General features: G+C 41.7%; 1 protein-coding gene across 2 annotated transcripts in view; it reads left to right on the forward strand.

Annotated features, from left to right (window-relative positions):
* spag9b (sperm associated antigen 9b) overlaps positions 1-23,483 on the forward strand; it is a 38,227-nt gene extending 14,744 nt beyond the window's left edge. The window contains exons 4-29 of one of the 2 annotated variants that reach the window (XM_042397187.1): positions 291-394; positions 5,409-5,556; positions 8,627-9,113; positions 9,256-9,349; positions 10,400-10,524; positions 11,043-11,100; positions 11,389-11,541; positions 11,669-11,726; positions 11,807-11,937; positions 12,089-12,145; positions 13,304-13,483; positions 13,987-14,116; positions 14,216-14,305; positions 14,396-14,557; positions 14,732-14,903; positions 15,470-15,682; positions 15,764-15,920; positions 16,113-16,241; positions 16,338-16,418; positions 16,537-16,604; positions 16,703-16,851; positions 17,986-18,157; positions 18,243-18,356; positions 18,451-18,630; positions 20,214-20,345; positions 20,437-23,483. In XM_042397187.1, coding sequence (XP_042253121.1) covers positions 291-394; positions 5,409-5,556; positions 8,627-9,113; positions 9,256-9,349; positions 10,400-10,524; positions 11,043-11,100; positions 11,389-11,541; positions 11,669-11,726; positions 11,807-11,937; positions 12,089-12,145; positions 13,304-13,483; positions 13,987-14,116; positions 14,216-14,305; positions 14,396-14,557; positions 14,732-14,903; positions 15,470-15,682; positions 15,764-15,920; positions 16,113-16,241; positions 16,338-16,418; positions 16,537-16,604; positions 16,703-16,851; positions 17,986-18,157; positions 18,243-18,356; positions 18,451-18,630; positions 20,214-20,345; positions 20,437-20,555 — 3,663 coding nt within the window. In that variant the 3' untranslated portion in view covers positions 20,556-23,483. Of the gene's footprint in view, positions 1-290; positions 395-5,408; positions 5,557-5,580; positions 6,422-8,626; positions 9,114-9,255; positions 9,350-10,399; positions 10,525-11,042; positions 11,101-11,388; positions 11,542-11,668; positions 11,727-11,806; positions 11,938-12,088; positions 12,146-13,303; positions 13,484-13,986; positions 14,117-14,215; positions 14,306-14,395; positions 14,558-14,731; positions 14,904-15,469; positions 15,683-15,763; positions 15,921-16,112; positions 16,242-16,337; positions 16,419-16,536; positions 16,605-16,702; positions 16,852-17,985; positions 18,158-18,242; positions 18,357-18,450; positions 18,631-20,213; positions 20,346-20,436 lie in introns of those variants that run through there. The other variant, XM_042397188.1, reaches the window with a different exon arrangement.
* The last annotated feature ends 1,745 nt before the right edge of the window (positions 23,484-25,228 follow it).

Raw genomic sequence — 25,228 nt, forward strand, 5'->3', positions numbered from 1 at the left:
CTAATAAAAGCTGTCACACACACACACACACACTGCTGATACATCTGCACCGTGTATTGTGAGGCTGACTGTCGCAGCTGTGCCTGGATACAATATACTTCATATGCAACTGATTATACTAATGGCTACTGTAGTTTAGTAGCAAGATGCTTGCACATTTTTTCTGAATTCTGTTGAACGTGTCAAACTTGTAAACACTCACACACACAGTCAGATTTCAAAGGGGCTGCAATTTTACATGTATTAACAAGAAAATGCTTATTCCTGTGTGTGTGCTCTATACTTTCCAGATGATCCACAGCTACATGGAACACCTGGAACGAACTAAACACCAGCATACACAGTCAGTAACAGAGCCCTCGGATACAGGCCCCGCCACATCAACCAGAACACGGTGAGACAACCAAACCACACCGTGTCTCTTCTCTCATATCACACTGTGTTCATTCACAGTTCAACGTAGTTATTGTGTTAACCAAAGCCTATGTAATTTGTCAATATTTGCTACTAGCATAACACACCTGAATCTCAGACTGAACTGTTGGCGGTCGAGCTGCATTGTGGGTAATGTAGGCGCCAGGTTTTGACAAGGAAGAAGTGTGGAATAAAAAATATGATAACTCTGATTACGTTGTGTCTTTTAATAAGGTGCTGTTAATTAGTGGAACCTTCCATATTTTATGATTGCAGATGAAAAGGAATGAAGTTAATGACATTTTTGCTCATTAAAAAAAATTGGATTTGCAGACTTCATAAGATGGATAGTTGCAGCATTTTGTTGTATTTGTCTATGTGAGTGATTCTTCAGGTCTGCAACCTTGTAGTGGAGCAGTTTTAACCACTGCAATCTCCACTCCTACACACGTTTTATCTTCCCTACAGGCAAGAAGCAGAAATAGGTCAGAGAACCTGTCTGAGCAGAGAAATAGAGCAAAGAATGAATGCAGGAAAAGAATCAGAAAGCAGTATCAACTGAATACAAAAAGTGAACTGTAAAAAATGAAGATGCAGAGTGTTTGCGGGTTAAGATGAATGTTATTAGAGTATTCGGATATGAAACTGTAATAAGGTGAGACAGTGTAGAGAGACTGATGGGAATGAAATTAAATGAAAGTGGAATACTTTGGGACAGATAGAGGATGATGTGGATATTGTATAAATCAGAGCTGTTGTCAGTAATCTGCTTCTATGGGATGATGAGGTTGGTGGTTGATTGCTCGTTTGCAGAGCAGATTATAACTGGGTGCAGTGCTGTTACGAGCCAGGAGGTCAGCAGAGCCCACAGTTAATATAAACATGAATTTCCATTGTCATTACATTACCATCAACAGTTCATTAAGGTTTATATTGTTTATTTTATATTCTGTGCATTCTATACAAAGATAGTGGTTCAAGCTTATGTGTTAGCAGGCAGCATTCACCTTGTTTGGATGCATTTGTCTACTCTCAGTCCTCGGTAGTTTTTCTGTATTTTGCTGCATTCCCTCTCACTGCATACAAGGAAACATCCCCACAGCATCATGTTGTCACCCACAGCTTTCATAGTGGGTTTCTGCTGATTTGGCTCATGCCAAATGGAGTGTTTAATATGTTGCAAAGAGGCTCTTTTTCATTCAATCAATCAAACTTTATTTGTATGGCCTATACAGGTTAGTGCAATTCATTAATGCTTCACAGATGACTGACAAGCCAATAATAAGACAGAGCAAATGTAGACAGTAAAACAGTTTGAGACACACACATGAGAAATACAAATTATGAAAATGTAATAAAATAAAAAACATAAAAACTAAAATAATAAGATGGAGTGAAATAAAAATTAGATTAAAAAACTAGATAAAATAGATTTAGACAAATCGATAAGAGGGAAAAATAAGAACATTAAAAGTCAAAATAAAATGGTATTAAACCACCTTCCTCTTTGGTTCAAAGTCTCTCGTGTTAATAGAGACTTTGAATCAGTGTCTTCTGGCAAACACAAGCCCAGACGCCATGTACATGTGTTTTCAACAGCTCTGTGTTCACCAGTCTGCCAGAGAGCTGCAACTGGTGAAACACCCGGGCAACAGTTGTCGTTGCGCTCAGCGTCTCCTGTGTCAGCCATGTAGCTCCTTCAGAGTGCTGAGCCTCATGGTAAACTCTCTAGTCCCTCTCTAGTGCACTTCGCACACATCCACAGTATTTCAGAGCAGTCTGATGCTCTAGGTAGAATGATTTACAACCGTGTCATATTTTATGACCTTACTCTACTACTACTACTACTGTGTATCCATAGAATTTCAATCTACCTTGCACTGTAGCCCTGTATTAGCCTCATCCCTCACTAGCCCTCCAGTTAATGCAGACACACTGCCAACCTCCCTCCCTCTCTCTCTCTCTAACACACACACACACGCACACTTTTTTGATCGGTCTCCCCGTTGTGCAGCCAATAAGCTGCAGCCTGAGAAGAGGCATATGGAACGAGCTGCCTCAGCATCCAAAAGAGAGAGGGAGATGGAGAGAGACAGAGAGGGAGGGGTGGTGGGTGCTATCGGAGCGAGCGAGGGAGAGCGTCAGAGTGTTCTAGACTGCACAGCAGCAGCTGTGTCGCATCTCAGCAGAGGAGAGGAAGAGTAAAGGAAGGGAGGAAGATAGAATCACCTGCAAGAGGAAGACGGCGGAGGAGAGGAGGTTCCCTGCTCTCTCCGGACGATCTACTGCTCTGCTGACTGCGCTGCTGCTCTGCTTTAATCAATCGCTGCTGCTGCTGCTGCTGCTGCTGCCACTGCTGCTGAAGCCACCAGGATTACTGCTGCTGTGATCACTCTCATCATTTTCAACCTGCTCCCACTCTCTTCTGTCTACTGGTGACTCCCAGCTAGGAGGATACAACACTGCTGACCTCAGCTGTAGATCCACTTGCAGTTGTTGATGTCAAATCAAAAACAGCAGAGGTCTGCCAAGGCGAATTTGGTCCGTCAGTGACCCCCAGCTAATCTGCTTTCATCGGCCGTGCCCCCCAACCCCCTGGTCCCCGGCGAGGCACTGGGCCATGATCTGGGGGGGCCATGAGCCCCGGGTGTATGCTGCTGTTTGTTTTCGGCTTTGTAGGGGGAGCGGTGGTCATCAACTCTGCTGTGCTGGTGTCTCTGTCAGTGCTGCTGCTGGTTCACTACTCTGTCTCTACCGGCGGCTTACCTGCCCTGCCTTCTTTACCCTCCTTACCCAGACCCAGCAGGTACTGTGTGTGTGTTTGTGTGTGTGTGTGTGTGTGATTATTGTATCTTTTCCTGCTCACTATCCACTATAATCTCTGTCTTTGTAGCAGTAGCCAGTTTGTCTCCATGCAGGCGCAGTGTTGCTGCCATGTGGGAGCTGTGAAATAGTCAGACAGTATGAGACTGCAAACTGAAAGTAGGTCAAGAGAGCGAGGAAGAAACGGCAGTCATATCTAGACTACATCACCTCAGATATTTCAGTGTCACCACAGTTTATAGTTTATGATCATTCTCATGCTCTACTCATCATTTTCAAGATGAGTAGTGGACTGATACTGAGCATGTGATTTTTTTTTTTTTTTTTTTTTTTTCCTCACTGCTCAGTTCAAATAACAAAAGGCAGCTTTGGTGACCATCAGTGGCCCGCATGTGACCTCTTCCACTCAATATGGTGGTGTGTCCATTGTTTTTGGGCCGCAGCTTTTCATCGCTGCCTGCCGGCTGCTCTTTTCACCGTGGCGGCCATTGTCCTGCTCCCACAGTACAATATGCTTTTTTATACCTAGTCACTGGAATGAGACGAGCTGCTGTTCCTGATCTGTTGCAGTGGCTCAGCACGAGGATTTTTTAATTTTATTTCAACAACCCTGCGCGTTCCTGTGTGTCAGTGTGATGTACTGGATATTGTTGATATCAAAGTGATCACAGCTGATGTAGTGAAATGATGTTTAAAAGTTAAAATGTGTTCACATCCTGTAAAACAGAGGGCAAAGTGATTTTTATTACAACAACTTGAGATGTTTTATCCTCAGCTGACCTCCTCCTAACACACACATCACACAATAAATCTCCATCCCAGAGACGGATACAAATGGATTTGTGTTTATTGCCTGAGCTAATAGGTGGGAGGTAATGGAGTTTATGAGGCAACCAGATTTATTTCTCTTCCCACCACTTCAGCGCCAAACTGTCTCAAGGGAAGCCTTTGCCACAACACCTCTTTGTGGAGTTTAACTCAGTCCCCACATATCACAATTTGTTTGGCTTTGCTTTATTGATCTTGAACATCTCATTATACTGAACTGTCGCCACTGTACTGTGAAATACTCTGATTAAAATTCCGGCTGAAATAACAATCTGCCCGTATGAATTTGCAAAAGCAAATGAAATGTATAATCTGTTATGTAAGCGACATCAGGCTCAGTGAGGTGCAGTAGCAAAAATTTCACCACTCCACACTAAAGTCTCATCTACCAAGTGTCTCTTTAGGAACCTCATCACAACATGGAGACAGAGGGCCAAAGCATTCAAACTAATAAGAAAATGTCCAAGCTGGTTGATATAGTGTGAAATATATACCATACCACACACTCTTTATTGCTCAGTATAAATCACATGTTCTTGCACCATGCTGTTGTCTAGACTGCCCTCCTTGCATAAAGTCTCCTACACTACCAAAAGAATTCTTCACGTTGTTTCGCCACACTAGCGGTGAGGTTCTATAGATGGCAATGACGGTCGACTGGTTGGTCCACAATTTTTGTCCAGACTGAGATATCTCAACAACTGTTGGATGGATTGCCATGAAATTGGGGGCAGATATTCATGGTACCCAGAGGATGAATCCTACTGACACCATGAAGTTTTGAATGAAATGTGTTGACAACTATTGGATGGATTGCTATGAAATTTGGTCCAGACATTCATGTTCCCTACAGGTTGAACTGTATTAACTTTGGTTATCTCCTGAGTTTTTTTTAGCATCGACAGGTCAAAATTTAAATTCTCCCATTACTTTGGTTTATGACCAAGTACCTGCAAAAATCACATTCCCATCAGCCTCGACTGTACTTTGTGTTTAGTGCTAATTAGCAAATGTAAGAAATGCTAACACACTAAAATAAGAACATGGTAAACATGATGCCTGCTCGCTTGTTAGCATTAGCTTAAAGCACCATTGTGCTGAAGTACAGGTTTACAGAGCCATTAGTGAAGCTGTTGACTCATGTCTTGTTGGGACATTAGCATGTTGGTCAGCTGCTCTGTTGAGTGATGAGAATATAAACACTATTACCTTCCACCTCCAATGTACTATAGCGTAACGGTAACTTGACTAATGAGTCGGTCTCTCAAACACTATTCCTTTCTTCAGAATTGCTCTTTCTCCTTTTGAGCCATTCTTCTTTCTGTTTGTCTATGTGTATCCAGGAAGGAGCGTCCCATATCCATGGGCATATTCCAGCTTCCTGGGACTGATGGAATGACCCCTGATGTCCAGAGGGAACCTGTGGACACCCCATCTGAACCCTGGAGATTCAACAACCTTAGCCATCCACGATCCAACACAAGCCTCAAGGTATGACACACACAAGTCCTGCTTTGAAGTATTGATTTGTTTTAGAAGAATCAGTAGCTATAAAGTGGAAAGTTACTGTCTGAAGTTGGCTGGTAGTGCTTCCCACGGATCAGAGCGGTGACATCATCTCCAATTCACTTAAAAGAGTGCGTGGAAAAAAAAAAGCCAACACTCAATGCCAGCGAACACCAAAGAGTACATTTCTATTCAGAGAGAAAGGATTGTTCAGTGTGTCCAGAATTTTTAGCAGTTCGTGTGTGTGTGTGTGTGTGTAATGGGGTGGCTTGGAGCCCAGTAAGCGGAGGAAGTGGTACCATTCGGGGGCCTGCCTTTAACCTCAAGGGAGGGTGGAAAGGACAGAGTGTCTTCACATTGTTGCTGTTGGAAACCATGCTGCAAGCAAGGCTCCATCATGAATATTAATGAGCGCCTAATAAGTATTCATTTGCCGTAATTACACTAGTACGGGGTCAGACGGAAATCATAATTGATTTTAAGTAACCTATGTTTTTACTCAGGTTATGTGGACTTTTGTAAGATCGCGTGATGCAGTATATTTCCTTCACTCTGCTGTTTACCCGCAGTACAAGATACACAGGGCTGCCTTTGTGTTTTGTCCTCTGACTTGACATTTTCCAAAGATTTACAGCTAGTGATCCCTTCCCTCTCACCATGGGGAGAGGTGTATGTGTGTGTGTGAATTTTTCGGAGGGTTAGGCGAGATCCTTTCATCAGCAGAGCGGCAGAGGAGTGAAACTCACCCCCCAGTTGGCTGCTCAGTGCTACTATAGCAACAATAGAGTGACATCAGCAGGCAGACAAGCGATGTGAAAGGGAATACTCCCATCAGTGCAGAAAGAGAGAGGTAGGTGAGTTTAGAGAAACGAGCAGGGGACAAGAAAGGGAATACGTTTCAGAAAACAAACAGTATAGAGAACGTTTTCTTCTCTTTTATTATCTCGTTCAGTGTGTGAACGCTTTAAAGTCTCCTCTGTGTTTATTGAAATCTTTGTGTTTCAAGGTGACAGAGGGATCCGTATAGATGCATTGTTGTTCTACTCATTGATTTTTTTTTTATTTTTTTTTTTTTTTTCCATCAGCCACTGTGCTATTTATAGTACTGAAGCTGCTGGTATTACAGATCAAAACAATGCAGGGGTTGGAAAATCTACATGCCACACAAGGCGACTAAGAGCCGTTGAAACCTTAGTGTTTGATTGGCACTGCAGATGCCCGTACATTTTCATTCAATTACACAGACAGATCATGCCAACCAGGTCGCCTTCTGGACCACAGGAAGCCATAAATACTACTGTTCACTACTCGGTTCACTCCTAGAGTTCAGGCTTTTCCCACATTTGTTTTTACTTTCTTTTATTCAGATCAGTTCTAATGAGAAATTACATCCATATTATAAGATACATTACATCTTACCTCATTTAGTGTTAGGTTAAGTTTCCTTTGTGTGGTATGACATCATTTTCTACTTATTTTATTTCTAATTGTTTGGATGAATGTTTAAAAAAAATGAGTAAAGCCTTTAATATCCCTCAGTTTGAGGAACACCCAATCAGAGTGGAGGGTGAAAGTTCGCAGGAGAATTTGCCCAAACAAGCGGCTGATCAGGACCAGGTAGACCTGCTCCTCATGGACAAACCCTAACCTCCGAGTCCAACAAACTAACCTAGTGTTGTGCTGTACGGTCTGTGGTAGTTGTGGTGCAGCAGACTGTGCTGTATGTGATGAAATACATGCTGCTAACATACTGGTAACGCCTGTTATCTCACTGAAAACTGCATGCTGCTGACCCACCACCTCCACCATCTTCTAGAGCAACAGAACGACAGTCTGAGATGGTTCAGTGCTCAAAGCTTCACATAACTGTCAATGAGAGGAAAAAAGATATGAGGAGGATTCACATACGTATCTTTATGGCTATATTAACAGTTTTGATTGTTTCTGTATGTTTTATTGATTGGTGAAGATGAATCGGTGAAAGGTGGAGTGTCCTAGTCGCATGTTGTTTTGATTCGTGTATTTTTGTGTGTTGGGTTTAGCTGCATGGCAAGTTTGACACAGTTGGTGTTAACATCTATTTATTTATCCTAATTTCATTTAATAGATGAGGTGTATGTGGATTAATGTAGTTTGACAAACAAATCTTCAAGGAATAGTTTGAAATTATTACTGTATTGTATTTATTGGGACCATTTACAGTGTTAAACATAAATGTTAACATCTGATGTTCTGCACCAGAGTTAGCTTCAACTCATTTTCATCTGCAGTCTCTTATAATTAAAACATATAACAGCACAAATCAAAAAACACACAGGACACATTATACAAAATACAAAACTACACACATACACCCACAATGTCTACTAGAAATTAATCCTGTAAGCTTGTCAAATTAAAATCTGATTATTAAATTACACTTACTGGCTTTTTCTTGCCCTGACTTATATGAGAAGATCAATACATACACGTCTCATACTTGACTGTTAAATATGAAGTTGCCATCTTCTCTAGTCACTGGGAGGTTGCCAGGCAACCAGGAGAGACCCCAAGAAGGGCTTAAAAATAATGGCAGGTAGTGGTAACGGTGCTTCATATTTAGCACACAGACATGAGAGCAGTAACAATCTTCTCATTCCCCAAAATGTCAAACTATTCCTTCAACTCAAAATACACTTACTAGCTTTTTTCTGAGCTTTCAATCACATTTCATGGTCTTCCTCAGTGGATGGAATTGTCATAATGTGTCCTAATGAATACCATATATGTACTATTACAGTGGATCTTGAGTTGAGTGGGTTTTTTGTTGTTTATTTTGTTTTCAAGACCAAGAATGAACTTTTGAAGTTTATTTTGTGAATGGAGTGATGTTTTTGATTTATTGTGTTTTGGCATATGCATCAATAAGCTGCACATTACCTGCTTTCACAGCTTTAAATGGAAGTTCATGATGTTCCATGAATAAATAAGTAATGTTACTTCATGAAGATCCTAGTTCTATCTTTTTGTTGTCTTTTTGTGCACCCTGACTTTATTTCCTGCTTCCTATCTTAAGGATGAACTGGCCAATTCGAACCGCAGAGGCTCCAAGTCCGGCACCCCATCCAACCAAGGAAGTGTCTCAAAAAGTGGAGCTCCAGCATCTTCACAAGGCGGAGCATCCAAATCCAACACGCCTATGTCCTCTCAGGACGGTGCCTCTAAATCAAACACCCCCACATCTGCACACAGCGGTAGCTCTCAGTCCGCCACGCCGCTGCCTCCTCACGACGGAGCGTCCGCCGGTATGAGTACCGTTTCCAGTCTGGGGGGCGGCTCAGCCTCCGCCGCGCCCCTGTCTGCAGCCGCTTCAGACGTTGCAATGGAATCCGTGGACACACCCCTGCAGGATGAGGAAGGTTCAGACGGTCTCAACAAGAACCTGAACAGGAACAGCGGGAAGCCAGAGAGCAGTAAGAACATCTCGGCGGTGCAGGAAGGACAGCAGGGTCAGCTCAGACAGGAGGGTCAGGACTCTGCCACCACACCTGTCAAAGCTGACGGTCAGTACTGCAGTTAGAGCGCCGTCCATCATGTTAACGCCTGCACAGTACCAGTAGGGTATTTCATTGAATAATAGAGAGAATTCTTGTGTTTGTGTGTTAATTTGAAGACTAATAATTGTGTCTCTGCTGGTTGTACTAGATGGAACAGACAACCTGGAGAAGTCTGAGGTGCAGGCTATCATAGAGTCCACCCCTGAACTGGACATGGACCTCGATGGCTGCAGAGCCACAAGGTACGGTCAATTGGCTAATCATTTTATTATTTATTATTTTTTTACCTTAACCGAGTTATTGTTTGGACTATAAACTGTCAGATATACTGTCAAAATATTGGAAAATGCCTGGTTCAATTGAGTAAAGCTCAAGGTGATGTCTTCACATTTTTTTTTTTTTATAACCAACAGCACAAAACCAAAGATACTCAATTGACTATCATAAATGACAAAGAAAAGCTGCAAAGTCTTACAATTGTTAAGCTGGAACAATGGAATGTTTGGTATATTTGCTTGAAAATGCTTTGAAAATAATGGTTAATCAATTGTGAGAAAATGTTAAATATTCTGCATTATTCTATTCTATTTATAGGTTTTTTTCATTATCGACAAATCCAATGAAAAGACAACAATGTGTTAGTTTGTCTATACTTTCTGACTTCCTCACACAATATGTTGTATTCAGCCCCAAGTCCATTTTTTCCTATAGAACATTTAAATCTTCAAAAAGCAGCATATAAATATATACAGGAAGATTGTGATAACTCCTGAACAACTACTAAATGGACCTTGTGGTGTGTTTTTTATATCAACAACTGCTGATCAAGAATGAACTTAAATATCTAGTTTTATTTTTTTAAAGCTTCAGTATTTCTCTACAACAGCAGGAACTGTAGTTTCTAGCAAACGGAGGAAATAGAGCGTTTGTTTGGAACTATTTTCAGTTGCTGATTTATTCAAATGTGATGTGATTGAGTCAAAATAAACTACATTGTTTGTGTTCATGGTGATGAAGGAACATGTCAGCATGTCAGTGTGACTCATAGATGTGTTTTTAATATTTTTTTGGACAACAATAGAGCTCTATGGCACAAAAAGAATAAGATATGTCAGATCATACTTGTCAGTACTGTAACTTTATCCTGTAAGTTTGACTTCTCTAGTGTCCACATCACAACTTCTTATAATTTTCTTTTCATTCTGTTTTTCTCTTGGTGTGTAGAATAGTTTACATGTATTTTGAAGCTGATGTTTAGTAAAATGATCATCTTCTCTCATCTGTCCATCCAGCACACCAGCTAAAGGCGGCATAGAGAATCTAGCATTCGACCGTAACACTGAGTCTCTGTTTGAGGAGCTGTCGTCTGCAGGAAACGACCTCATAGGAGACGTAGACGAAGGAGCAGACCTGCTGGGTAAGAAGCCTCACTCTCTGATAACTCAGTCTAATGATTTACTCACAGTCTCTACTTTTACAAACTATCTTCTCCCTCCTCTCGTATTCTCTGAATTGTCTTTTTTTTCCGGCTGTCGGGCTCTATCGTCCTCACAGACGAGTTTTCTGGTGTGTATCAATAAACTCAACCAGCTCCTTGTTCTCGTGGTTTGTTTCCCTGATTCTCAGTTTCAGCTCCTTCTGTGGTTTTCATGTGGTTGCACTAGAGCAGATTAGACTGGTGGTTCTGTGCTGTGAGACTGGATTAAGCTTACAGGAATGTTAATTAATCTGTTACTTCTCTCTGATCTGCATCATCTCTTGCATGACTCTCAGACTACAACTTTCTAGGTAAGACGGAGGGAACAATATGTTAGTGTGTAGGATAGGAGTAGGGAACACTTCTTTATTCACACAATGTTTTAATTAATATTTATATTTTTTTCTTCTTCACGATGGAGCACATGAATAGATATGTTCATTTTGTTGATTTTGCAGGTATGGGACGTGAAGTCGAACATCTTATCCAAGAGAACTCCCAGCTGCTGGAGACCAAGTTAGTGCTCTTAATAACATTCTTAAGCCATCTCTCCTTCATGATTATGAATACCAGATTCAGAACTATCACCCTGACATTAAATCAGTTTACAGTTTTAAATGATGTACATATGCATAGTTTGGATAGATATAGAGCTAAAATCCATTTCCAAGAGGTATGGCCATTCTTTTATCTACAAGCTGATATCACTTTATTCTTAAGTTGATATTGATAGCTCAGTGCTGCGACCTTCTGTTTATCGTACATGTCACATGTATGTTTACAGGCGTGTGTATTTGTTCTCAGAAACGCTTTGAACGTGGTGAAGAACGACCTGATTGCACAGCTGGATGAGCTGTCCTGTGAGAAGGAGGTCCTGCGAGGAGAGCTGGACGCCGTCACTCAGGCCAAGAACAAACTGGAGGAGAAGAACAAAGAATTAGAAGAGGAACTCAAGAAGTGAGTTGTTTTGGACTCTGATCATGCAAATCTGACTGCTCAACAGTTCATATATTGGATTATAGGGTTATACTGTATGCACATGGATGTTGAAGACTTGTAACGTGACCTGCATACTGTCTTGCAGGATTCGGGCAGAGCTTGAGGACGGCAAACAGAAGACAAAGATTGAGAATGAGGACGACGTGAGTCCTTCGTATTTGTTGTGTCCGCTTTTGCGATACTGTGTGTTTTCAGTGATCTCATGCTGGTATTGTGCCCGCAGAGCGACGTGCCCACAGCACAGAGGAAGCGCTTCACCAGGGTGGAGATGGCCAGAGTCCTGATGGAGAGGAACCAGTATAAAGAGAGGCTAATGGAGCTGCAGGAGGCCGTCAGATGGACGGAGATGATCCGGTAAGAGAGGAGGAAGAAATGTGAAGTGTAATCATGAGAGAGCCCATATGTTGACCTAAGACACACACACACAGACAAATCAGACACAAAGTGAGATTAACAGCCCTTCTAAACACATTTGATTGAATCTGAAGTGATTTTCTTCTCTCAGGGCTTCAAAGGAGAACCCAGCTCTTCCAGAGAAGAAGAAGTCCAGCCTCTGGCAGTTGTAAGCTCCTCTTTTCATTTCATTCTATCTCTTAAACATCAACCACTGTGCGATTTACTGTGTTATTTATATTCTTCATTTTGCTTTTCTTTTGTATTTCATGTGTATGGTTGTTTTCTCCAGGATGTAGGTAAATCTCTGACATGTAACTGTGCCTAAGTTGACTGGCTTCTGGTGTTTCGACAATAAACTCTTAACAGAGGAGAGACAATAAAACTAGTAAACGTTAAAGAAAGCCGTAAACAATCAAGCATGACAGAAACTCAAGCATGATCACGATAACTTTAACACACTTGCGTCTGCTCGCATAGGAATGAAATGTCATGTGACTGAAGCTCTCCTTTGTTGAGTTTTAGCAGGAATGAGTTTGGTTTGGTTTTGAAGGTGGACGTCATGTGGGGCAGGTTTGTGGCAGAGGGACTTGGGACAGATGTGCGTATACCAGAAGCAAAAATCTGATGAATGTGTCATCTCTCCTGCCCTGTTTTTGTGTGTCCCTCTATATTCTGCCTGATGTTGTGATGTCTGTGTGCAGGAGGTGTGTTGAGGGGGTTGCTATGGAGATGGGAGGGAAGGAGGGAATATGGGAAAAGTCTGTCGGTCAAAATGAAGCAAAGATGCTCTTAAATTTACACTTAAGACAGCTTATTTATTATATATAAATTACAGATGTTCAGTTTATGCTGTTAGATATTTAATAGAAAGCTACATGTAGACTCAGATGTAATAAATAATTTGTGGTCTTACTGTAGAGTTAGATGGAATTGAAATGTGTTTCTGTCCAGGCCTGTTTTGCTTTGTGTTGTTGACTAACGTCCTAGTCGGTGCCCACTATTAACCCTGCGCTCCCTGCTCTCCGGCATTCTGAGTGGACAGCTGCTCCGATGCTCTGCTCCTGTATTTGGGAGATAGGACATTTAGTTTATGACATGTTAATGGGAATATGCACATCAGTGTGACTGCTACCTGTATGAAAGTTGGCATGGTTTGTTGGCATGGGATGGGAAAGGATCTTTTTTTTTTTTTGGCGGACTTACCCTTAAATGTTGAACCCTACCTCTGCCGCTGGAGCTACCGCTTGTGTCCACCCCTCTATATGTTTGTCTGTGTGCTCTTTCTCTTTTTTTCCGTCCCACTTCCCCGCCCTTACACCTCCAGTTTCAGCCGTTTATTCAGCTCGTCGGGAGGGACGGCCAAGAAGCCGGCGGCGGAGGCCCCCGTGAACGTCAAGTACAATGCACCCACCTCTCAGATCCAGCCGTCCGTCAAGAAGAGGAGCAGCGCCCTGCAGCAGCTGCCCAGCGACAAGAGCAAGGCCTTTGATTTCCTCAATGAGGAGTAAGTCAGTGATGCTGTTGGAAAAGGCCTGTAGTAGGCACGTCAGCATTTTAGTGTCACAAAGTCAAAAGCAGTTAAAACAGGTGTGCTGAGCTTGTGTCCTTTTATCATTTCACCATGAAAAAACTAAGTGAAACAAGTGAAACATAGCAACCGCACAGCAACCATCACTATGATATTATGCTACAAAATCTTTCTCTTACCGTGCTCTTATCCCATTTCTATGTTAGTCCCTATTTATATACAATATAATACATGAGCTTCAGTTACAGTCTTGATTAATAACACTCATGAATAATTATTTCTCTGTGAGCTGTTTTTGACAGCAGAGAAGATAAATATACACATAAGAAGCAGCAAAGTGTTACACCTGAACTGTCATTTTTAATACAATTTTCAACAAACTGCTCTCAGTAACTGTCCATGTTTCATTCATATTTGGGGGAAACCTATCTACTGTAGAAAAAACATCTTTGTTAGTGAGCTATTTTTGTGTCCCACAGAGCTGCGGCTGATAGCACGGTATCCAGGCGAGAACAGAAGAGGGCACAGTACGAGCAGGTCAAAGCCCACGTCCAGAAGGAGGACGGCAGAGTGCAAGCATACGGCTGGAGTCTGCCTAAGAAGTACAAAGTAAGTAGACGAGTAGCTCTGCCTCTTGAGGTGATGGTAGAAGTCCTGTGATGTCAGCTTAAAACAGAAACAAGCTGTGAAACTTTTTTTATTTTTCAGGCTAATGGTGGTCAGGCAGAAGGTAAGCTGAAGAATCTACCAGTTCCCGTCTTCCTGAGACCACTGGACGAGAAAGATGCTTCTATGAAGGTATTTTCTTCCAGCTTTCGTGTGTTTTGTGCAAATAGTGTGATATCTCATTGTATTTGCCTGCTGTAATCGTGTGTGTCCATGCTTCAGCTGTGGTGTGCTGCCGGCGTGAACCTGTCCGGAGGTAAAACCAGAGACGGAGGTTCCATCGTGGGAGCCAGTGTGTTTTACAGTGACGTGTCTGGACCAGAGAGCCCTAGAAAGAAAATAGGATCTCAGAGCAGCCTGGATAAACTGGATCAAGAACTCAAGGTCAGATTCTACTTTCTCAATGCAATTTTTATCAACATAGTATCATAAATAATCATATAAATAATTCAAATCAAACTTCAATCATCCTGGTATATTGAGAGTAGATAGAAAAATGCACATGCTCACAATGTTTGATGGTAACACCTCCCTGTCTTCTATCATGTGTCTCTGCAGGACCAGCAGAAGGAGCTGCGGCAGCAGGAAGAGATGTCGTCGTTGGTGTGGATTTGCACCAGCACCGAGTCCACCACTAAAGCTGTGGTCATTGATGCCAACCAGCCTGGAAACATACTGGAGGGCTTCTTTGTTTGTAACTCCCACGTCCTCTGCATCGCCAGCGTACCAGGTCAGCTGATGGACATGGATATGTGTGTCTGATTGTCGCTGCAACTCAACATTTTTCTTTACAGCAGAGAAAAGAGAGACTTCTATAGTTAAATATGATGACACAAGACATTGTTAAAGAACCAACTAAACACATATTCAGTTCCTTCACTGATGGATTAACAGGTTGATGCAGATCTGCGTTACAAGCTGTGTACAAACACATTTATATGTACAAATAATGTTTACTTTTTACACAATCAGGTTAGGAAATCTAGAAAGTCAGATGGATAATATGTGCAGAAAGATGCACAGTGATTGTACTGGATGTTTACTGTTCTCCATCGTGTTGTATAGTTTTCAGGTGGAGGTAAACATACAGTATTGCCTGGAGAAATCAGTCATATTGTGTTTGATCACTGATCAGAGTCACCGTGAAATCTCAGACACCACTGAGCATCTTTCCCGTTCAGGTCCGGAGGGGACAACCGCAGTTTTCCTGATTGCCTCCCATAGGAATTGTATGAATTTCAAGGGGCAGAATGTTTCCCAGTTCATGTTCATATTCGTATGTATTTTGTTATTCAGGTGCCAGAGAGACAGACTATCCAGCTGGTGAAGAAGTGTCTCTGAACTCCGAGGCGGGACCCGTTGGAGACGGCAGCTCGTCAGCCACCAACAGCAGCTCAGCAGGCGGCGACAGCGTGCTGGGAGGCATCACCGTGGTGGGCTGTGCAGCTGAAGGAGCAGCAGCTATTCCTCAGACAGCAGACAGTTCAGGAGACACAGACGGAGAAGCGGGTAAGAGTAACAAAATAAACCACAAGCGCACACCTGCCGCACATGTATGAGGTGTTCACTGAAGGACCGTCCTCTTTACAGAATCCAGAGCAGCAGAGGAAGCCACAGAGGCCACGGAGGCCAGCGCAGGGCCCGCTGACCAGAGAGAGAGCCTGAGGGGAGTCTACACCGAACACGTCTTCACCGATCCACTGGGAGCTCAGCAGACAGCAGAGACTCCAGCCAGCTACTCTCAGAGGTAACATCAGGAGGATCATTGTACATACAATTCAGTTTGTCCAATAAAGCTGCCAGTTTTATTAGTACGGCCATAAACAAACCACCGAGTAACAACATCAAATCACTGTAAAACCATTTACTGTTCGTTGATGAAACCTGAAGCTGTCTCACTACATGGCTGCTGTGTCTCACTGTCGTCTCTGATCGTCAGGGAGAGTGATCTGGTGAAGGACGGCGTGAGTTCGAACCCCGCTGCAGAGGAGCAGGACCTGATGAGAGAGGAAGCTCAGAAGATGAGCAGCGTCCTGCCTACTATGTGGCTGGGAGCACAGAATGGATAGTGAGATTTACATTTCTATATATATACATATATATATATTCATTTTCACCACATTTCTGTATGCGACCAGACATCTGATGATTGTAATTTCTGCAGCGTGTACGTCCACTCGTCTGTGGCTCAGTGGAAGAAGTGTCTCCATTCTATAAAGCTGAAGGACTCCGTGCTCGGCATAGTGTGAGTTCATTTTACATAATTGACAGCTGCATGAATTCATCGCAAACCTTTTCTTATCCCGCTCCTATTTTTAAAGTCTTATCTGGCCTGTGAGAATTTAGCTGTTTCTCTCCCACAGTCATGTGAAAGGGCGCGTACTGGTCGGTCTCTCTGATGGCACATTAGCCATTTTCCACCGAGGAGCAGGTGAGCAAACACCAGCTTCACAACCTCCTCTTTTAAAATAATCCAGTTATTTATCTGTTAATATGACCTTATATCTTGACTTCCTCTGTTTGCGTCAGATGGACAGTGGGATCTGACCAACTACCATCTGTTGGACTTGGGGAGACCTCACCACTCTATCCGCTGCATGACTGTGGTGCACGACAAGGTGTGGTGCGGCTACAGGAACAAGATTTATGTGGTGCAGCCCAAAGCCATGAAGATAGAGGTATAGTCATCTTCCTCCCCCACACACACGTTTTATGCAAATTCACTCATTATAAAGTTTTGTTTGAGACAGAAGAGGATTTTTTTTTTCTTTTTCACACAGGAATTCTGCAATACACCATGAATACATGCATTTGTTCAATAAATTATAATGGAGGCCTTTGATGGTCCTACAGCAGATTCAATGCATTTTAATGGACCCAAGGAATAAAGTTTCAGACACAGTTGTCTCCAAAAATACAACTATAGAGTTCTGATTTCACCAGTGAATCACTAGGGATGGGTATCATTAGGATTTTATCAGTATCAATACTCTTAATCGCTCTGGTACTGTTTTTAGAAGTCACTAGAAGTTTTAAAAAGAATGTAGAACACAATGTAGAAATCATCACTATCACTCATTGATGCTGCCCTCTGTCATCCTAATTAACTGCTGGCCAGATGAGGCTTTTAGAGGGAGGAGCAGCTGGTGGGGGGGGGGGGGACCGCCGTCTCAGCCTACAGGAATTTGCTAAATGTTAAGATACATGGTTAATTAAGCTTTCATTTTAGCTTGTTCATAACAATTTGATATTAGCCTAAATATGCTATTGGCTGTGAAACTGCAGGCATAACAGTTGAAAAAGTCGTTTTTATGCAAAGTTATGTTTGTTGTGGTGTTTTGATAAATTATTCTTATTGGCTTTTTACTGGCAAGAGTTTGGTGCCTGATCTGTGAGTGTGTGTATGTGTGTTACATTCAAACCATTTTGCAATCTCCCTAGTTTCTTCAAGTGCCGATAAAAGAACTGACCTTAAAAACGCTCTTCTTACTTCTTCTCTTCTTAATCACTCCGCGCAATCACATGATTATTAATGTTTAATACACAGAAACACAAAATACAAACATCGTGATGACGGAGTACTCAGAATCCGGAAATCTACAATACAGATGCATCTATGTGTTGTAAATACAGTTAATATTCCATCTCTGTAGCCTCTGACAGGAAGTGACAGTCAACATTCAGTCTCATGTTACTGCAGTGAAGACATTTTGAAGCCATATGTTCTTCCCTCTTCAGATACAATTAATAAAATAAGAACAATACACAGTATGACCAACTTTTCATAAAACCCCTCTTGTCTCCCTCTGCAGAAGTCATTTGACGCCCACCCTCGTAAGGATAGCCAGGTGCGTCAGCTGGCCTGGGACGGTGACGGTATCTGGGTGTCCATCAGGCTGGACTCTACTCTCAGGCTGTTCCACGCTCACACCTTCCAACACCTCCAGGACGTCGACATCGAGCCCTACGTCAGCAAGATGCTGGGTCAGTCCTCCCTGTCTGAAACCAAATATCTGTCCTGTGTTAAACACATCAGTATGAACTTAGACTATTTATACCTTTCTCTCAGGTACGGGGAAACTGGGCTTCTCCTTTGTGAGGATCACAGCTCTCATGGTGTCATGTAATCGTCTGTGGATCGGCACCGGCAATGGAGTCATCATCTCCATCCCTCTGACAGAGTGTGAGTGGAAGATTTAACTTAATTTCTTTTTTTTAATGCTCAGTCAACACTTAATGTTTCAAGTAATAACGCAGGTGTAACTTCCTGTTTTTAGCAGCCAACAAGGTACCCAAAGCAGCAGGTAACCAACCAGGAAGTGTGGTTCGTGTCTACGGAGACGACAGCGGTGACAAAGTGACAGCCGGGACGTTTGTTCCCTACTGCTCCATGGCTCACGCTCAGCTCTGTTTCCATGGACACAGGGATGCTGTCAAATTCTTCACCGCCGTCCCAGGTAAACACAAACATTACCTTAGCTCACCCTAACGTACTGCATCTTACTAAACTCAGAAATCAAAGCCAATTAAAAAGCAAAAGTTGTTTTATTATGTACATTCATATTTTTACTCTGAAACTTAGGAATCTCATCTTTTTAGTTAAGTACTGTGTCCGTACAGTGATGTGTGATGAAGATGATTCCCTTGTAATAACATCAGTGGGCCTTTATGTGTATATAGTGATGAACTATATAGTGAAATACTGTATTAGCCTGAATGTAAAACCACCCCTACTTGTTTTTGGAAAAAGAGGATGAGGAAGACTTTATCACATTAGTCCTGTTTGGGAAGAGATACTGTTAGTCCAAGGAGACAGCTGGGTTCCCACAGGTCCTCGAAATCCTTCAAAGAGAAGTGTGAATTTGAGAAAAAGTTTCTGAAAGTAGAACTAAAGAGACATGGGTCATTGAAAGTGCTTGAATTCATATATTTTGTGCAAGAATAGAATATAGTTTTGCTGTGCTGTCTTAGAGAAGGCAAGAGACCACATAGTCTGTGAGCTGCTAGTTCTCATTATAAAAATTCTGTATTGTAACAGTAATTAACCTTGATCTGTGTCTCAAACTATGCCATATTGGGTCCTTTTTAATTTGATGAAATTGGGCCTTTTCTGTTGTAAAAGTGAAACATGAAATACATGAAAAGTGGGGAAGACACATCCACATTTTTGAGGTCATGTGGCCTGATATGACCACCCCCACCAGTTATCAGATTAAAAAGTCCATCTTTGTCACACACATCTTTGTTCTGTTCAGCGTTAACTAGCTTACAGCTAGTTCAACTAGCTCACTTTATGTTGCAGCAGCAGCTTCATGTTTCTGTGTTGAAAACTCTCTGATGCTGTTTTATCAGTAACAATGATACATGATATGATAAATAATCACTAAACCAGCTGATTGCTGCTTTGTTGGTCTAGAATCTGATTTACCAACATGAATTCAATCAAATTCATCCACATGTGATATATTTTATAAACAATATAATTTTCATGAAATATAAGATCAGCTTGTTACACTATAATAAGCCCAGGTCATGGGAAACTAGCCTGACCCTGATAACTCCTCACTGCGTTTAGGATGGTGGAATATTATATTAGAGCAACTTCTCTTATCATATTGTTTTGAACACATGATAAAACACAAACACACTGTGAGCAGTCACCATAACTGCTAATTAGCACAGCTGTATAAAAAAACACTGGATGTTTGTCACTGATGTAGAAGAAAGTCTGTCGGTTCTTCACACTGAAGCTGCTCACATATTTGCTAAAAAGGAGGCGCAATGTAATCACAAGCAGCAGAAGTCAACCTACACAACAGCACGCATCCCTTCTTCCCCATGTAGTCAGGAGGTTCAAATACAAACCAGAGTCTGTAGGAGCAAGTGTTACACCGGCGCCCTCTGCATTCAAACACAATGTTAATGAGAAAGTATCTGGTATTCAGGCCGATATGTAAATAATTTTCTGAGCTTGCTGCAGCAGCTTCAGCACGCTGGACGTGTTTGGTGTTATTCACAGTTTGTGTCTCTGTGCTTTCAGGTCACTCAGTTCCTTCTGCGGCGGGTGCAGGAGAGGCAGCGGGCGAGAAGGCGGCAGACGCCACATCTCAGGAAGGAAGCAAGTCCATGTTGGTGATGAGCGGAGGAGAAGGCTACATCGACTTCAGGATGGGTGAGTTTATTACACGAGAAGGATATAAACAATCACTGTCACGGCTACGGTAGCTGCAGAGGAGAACACGATGTTGTCCGTATGTGTTCAGGTGACGAGGACGGCGAGGCGGAGGAGGGCGAGGAACCCTCCATGAAACTGCAGACGCCCCTGGCTAAAGCCGAGCGCAGCCACCTCATCGTCTGGCAGGTCCTGGCCAACGAGGACTGAACTCTGACCTCTGACCCCCCCCCTCCCGAGGCCTGATTTGCCTTCCTCTCAAACCCGCCGGCCTGCAGGAGGAGTTCAGGAGGACGACTCCCCTCAGCAGGCGCGAGTTTAATCAGCACTTTCTGTTTTTTTTTTTTTCTTCCTCAAAGCTGAACAATAAGAATGAAACAAGCAGAAGCTGCTCCCTGCAGGGAGAAGGAGCAGCACAAACACACAACTGCATGTTTATTGTTTTATTACTCGTTCTTTTCCTATTTTTTGTTTTATTGTTTTTCATGTTTATTTTAAGGATTTTGAATTCCAATCAGTTATAATGCCTCTTGCTCTTCTTTTAATATTATTTGAGTACAAAACCTTTTACTTTTTCGTTTGTTTAATTTGCATTTGCATCCTGACAATTGGAGGCTCCCTCCCTACAGTCCAGCCACCGTCTCCTGACGCTGGACTGAGAGCATAAATCAGTCGTTTGAAAGACAAATGATTGGTTGAATGCAAGCCATATCACCTGTGTGTTCCCCCCAGTTACCCTTAAATAACATAACATTCGGGCAATAATGCACAGGAGCCGATCTGAAGAGGTTTGTGATGACAGATCCTGTTTCATGTTGATTTTTAATTTTTTTTTTTTTTTTTTTCATCTGAGAACTTGGCTTCTGATTGTATGCAAGACAAGAAATTGAATCGATGTCAGACGTCTCTGGGTCAGGGTTTATTCAAGGCAAATGCAATACATCACAGATTCATCTGTCATGTGTGTTAGAGCAGAGGATGGCCCTGAGTTAACAAAATATTCAACACAGAATAAAGCTAGCCCCAGTTTGTGACTCTCATGTGTTACAATTACATTCAAATCACAGAGCTACGCATTTCTGGAAAATAAATAACTGCTGATGTTTGCTTAATAACACTAATCACTGTGTTGAAGATATTTTCATAATCCTGAAAGACTCTTCTAACCATCTGGATGAAGAAATAGTCGATTAAATAGATAAAAAGATTGCATCTCCATTTCCTGATCTTAACAAAGATGTTAGCCGTAAATGACACATCATCTTTCTGAATTTGCACAACCAGACCCTGAACCAAAATAGGAGAAAATATTTAATATTTTTACACAAAAATGACATGTTAATATTTGCTTGTTTAAAAAAAAAAAAGAGTAAGGATGTGATACTATGTGATTTCTGGCTACCTGGATTAAGAAATACATTTAAAATTGGAAAAACAGACTAAAAATCTTTTCTTTTTTTATATCTTTTCATTCAGATGGTTAAAACAGTTCTTTGAGGATTCTGAAAATACCTTCAGTGTTTTTCAAAGATGGCAGGTATTCATTTTTCAGACAATCTGATGCTTGGCACTGTGACAAACTGGGGCTGTATTAAAGGTAGCAGTTACCTTCTTGAACTCAGCGACACTTCCATTGACAAAATTATGAAATGAGAATGTATCCACCACTACATACTGTAAATCCTTTAAGTTTGGTTGCAATGCTGACACATTCATAGACCGTGTATTTAATCCAACGTCTCTCAGTCTCCACCAGCTCCAGCTAGTAGACACTTCAGAAATATTGATATGAATATTGACAGCTGCCTTAGGTATCACGGTTTGAAAAGGACTTAAAGGCTTTTCAAGTGTGACAAAGTATTTATTTTTTCTTGAAAGAATGTTAACGTTTGCTACCAAAGGTTAAAAGATTTTAAAGACGGATAGTTGGCCGCATGCTGAAACATTACGTGTGTCATCTGAACGCGGCACCTTTCAGCAGCGTGTTTGCCTCCATATAGATAACATGCGAGCTTTTTGTAACAGAACTCCTGGAGTGTAGATAAGATATATTTTTAGACTTTTGATGCTGAATATTTTCCGGGTGTGAGAGAAGAGAACACGCGTGACCTGCTACTTACGAGAGGTTTAAAACAAGCGGCCGCACCGACGATTACGTAACCCCCCCCCACCCCACCCAGTCTCTAATCCTTATCTTGACATTTCGAGGTCCGAACTCGAACATTCACACCACCGCTCTGCCCCCCCGTTTTCTACAAGACGATGTTGATTATCTGACGTTCTCAGCAATATCCCCTCCTGATTGCAAAACATCTTTCAGAAAAAATGTTTTAAATCTATTTTTATGACCTTTTTTGGGTTTTTTTTTTAATGTCTGTCTTTTAGACTGATGGCAGCCAAACATCTAGTACACAAGATATGTAATATGAGATACAGTATATCTCTGGCCTCTGTGTACCAGTAGACTGCACTGGTATGTTTTGTGTTCTGTGCTCTTTGTATCAGACGAGGCTCGTCCTCATCATGAGAGTGTGTGTGTGTGTGTGTGTGTGTGTGTGTGTGTCTTCTCTCCAAGAGAGGAGAGAAATGTTATTGCAGTTTAGCCATTTCAGTATTTATTTCAATGATTGAGCCTTTGCAATTCAGAATGTATCTTTGTACATTGAATATGAATATATATGATTATATATGTATGAAACATGAAAATGGCTTGGGTTTATTGTTGCTATTGCAATGATATGAATTTCTTTTGTAGGGGGTGACTTTACTCAGCTATGCACTATGTCTCTGGAGGGAGAGGAGAGCGAGCGAGGCCTTTTTTTTTTTTTTTTTTTTTTTTTTTAAAAAGTCGAGACACTGACACAATCAGTTTTCATCTCCACTGCAGGGGGAGGGAGGGGGAGTTTTAAAGTGAACTTCATCCCACCACAGCACGATACAGGAAACTTTTCTCTGGAAGTCTCGCCCTCCTCCACAGGTCTGTGTCATCGCTCTCATCTGCATAATGCTTGTCATTAGCTTGGCAGGGACTCCCTCTGCTCCAAGTCAGCAGTACACACACACCATCTTGTACTCCTACAGCGTCTCTAGCCTTACTTATTTTTAACAATCAATTAAAGCAGATTTTGTGGGCAACAACGTGTCTGCTCGCTGTGTCGTTTTTCCCCACATCAGAGATGAGTCACAGCACATCTTTACCTGTGTGCTGCAGCACTGCAAGGTCAAAGTCAAGGAGGGTAAAACCAACATGATCTGTGACTCACCAGAGGTGTGTTTCAAAAAGCAAGATTACCAGTTAAACCAGGCTTACTTTAAAAAAACGGGTTTTAATTATTCTTTTTTTTTTTAAGTTACCATGGTAACTTATCCTCCAGGAGTTTTCAGGTGTAGGTTCACCTCAGGCTTCACAATGTTACAGTCAATCCTCTTTACCACTGCATTGTGAATGTGAGCCAGTTTACAATGTCTTTTCTTAAATATCTGTACTCTATTCCACTCGATACTAGTGCTTTTAGATCTGCTGCAGTTAGAATAAAGCTAATAAGCCACTTTGACACCAGGCTTCAGCTTCATAGTGAGCAGATTTGTTCTCTTTAAATGTCACTTAAATAAAACAAGAATATTCTATAGAAATGAAAGAGCAGCAGGCAGCCAATCTGAGGGTTTGTAAAGAGTATTTTCATTTACTGAGTAGCAAAATCCAGCTAATGGAGACATTTTTTAAAACTTTTTTTTATTATTTATTTTCCTGCTACTTATAAATTACCCCACTATTGTGAATCTGATACTTCAAAGTTGTATAATATGTTGCATCTTACCCATTCACATACTGTGTATCACACTGGACTCAGACTCACGATGATGTGATAACAAGCAGAATGAGCATTCATGATTATGACTATTTTCATATTTGATCAATCTACTGATTATTTTCTTGATTAATCATTTGGTCTCTATGACATCTATGTTTCTTACAGCTCAAAGTGAAGATCAGATGTGTTGTTTTGTCAGCGCAACAGTCAAATTTCACATTTGAGAAACTTAAACAAATATTCAAAAATAGTTGGTGCTTAATTTTCTGTCACTCAACACATTCATTTAATCCTGGTGCAGTTTGTTAGGCTCATTCAAGACTATTGATTTTTCTTTTGCTGGGCAGATGTCATCTCATGTTTCTGTGAGTGTTTGTCTCTTGTCAGTGTGCTTGTGTTTAAGTCACTCAGGTACAGACAGTATCAGGCCCACAATATCACCTCATGTTATGATAAAACCTGCCAGGTATTAATACTGTAGGTAAACACACTCACTCCTACTCACGTCTCCAAGGAGAGCCTACATACTTTTCCTCACCAACACTAGGTGGCGTGCTTGAACTATAGTGTGGTAATGTTTTCTCAGTGACTTTATTAAAAGGACAGGGCAGAAGCACCACTCCCCTGCCTGTGATTGGTCCACTCCTGTTCTATTCAAGGCCCTGGTTTCAGCCCACTGAGTGAGGCTGAACTGGTGCTTAGCAGGGTGAGAGGCAGATAGAGAGGCTTTAATCTCTTCCCAAGCTCTTCGGAGAAGGCCTGACTGTCATGGATCACAGTAATGATAGTGTAGTAGGAGGTTTAGTAATAGATACAATCCTGTAGATATAGACTGTACGGTAGCCCGGTGACCGTGGTGCAAGACAGCGTAACGGTCCTGTCGGTTGATAGCTTTTTAAATGACAGTTTATCAGGAGAAGAGCAGTTTCTATCAGGTTTTTGTTTAGTTTTTTCAAAAAGCTGCATGTCCTTCAACTGCAGTCAGAAATGTTAAAATCAAAAAAGGCAGTAGAAGGTTTTCACATGACAACAGTGAAGTAGGTTTTTCTCTTTCTAACTTTCAGCTCAGCC

Source organism: Thunnus maccoyii, chromosome 20 (genome assembly GCF_910596095.1).
Source record: "Thunnus maccoyii chromosome 20, fThuMac1.1, whole genome shotgun sequence".
In the NCBI taxonomy this organism is placed as follows: domain Eukaryota; kingdom Metazoa; phylum Chordata; class Actinopteri; order Scombriformes; family Scombridae; genus Thunnus; species Thunnus maccoyii.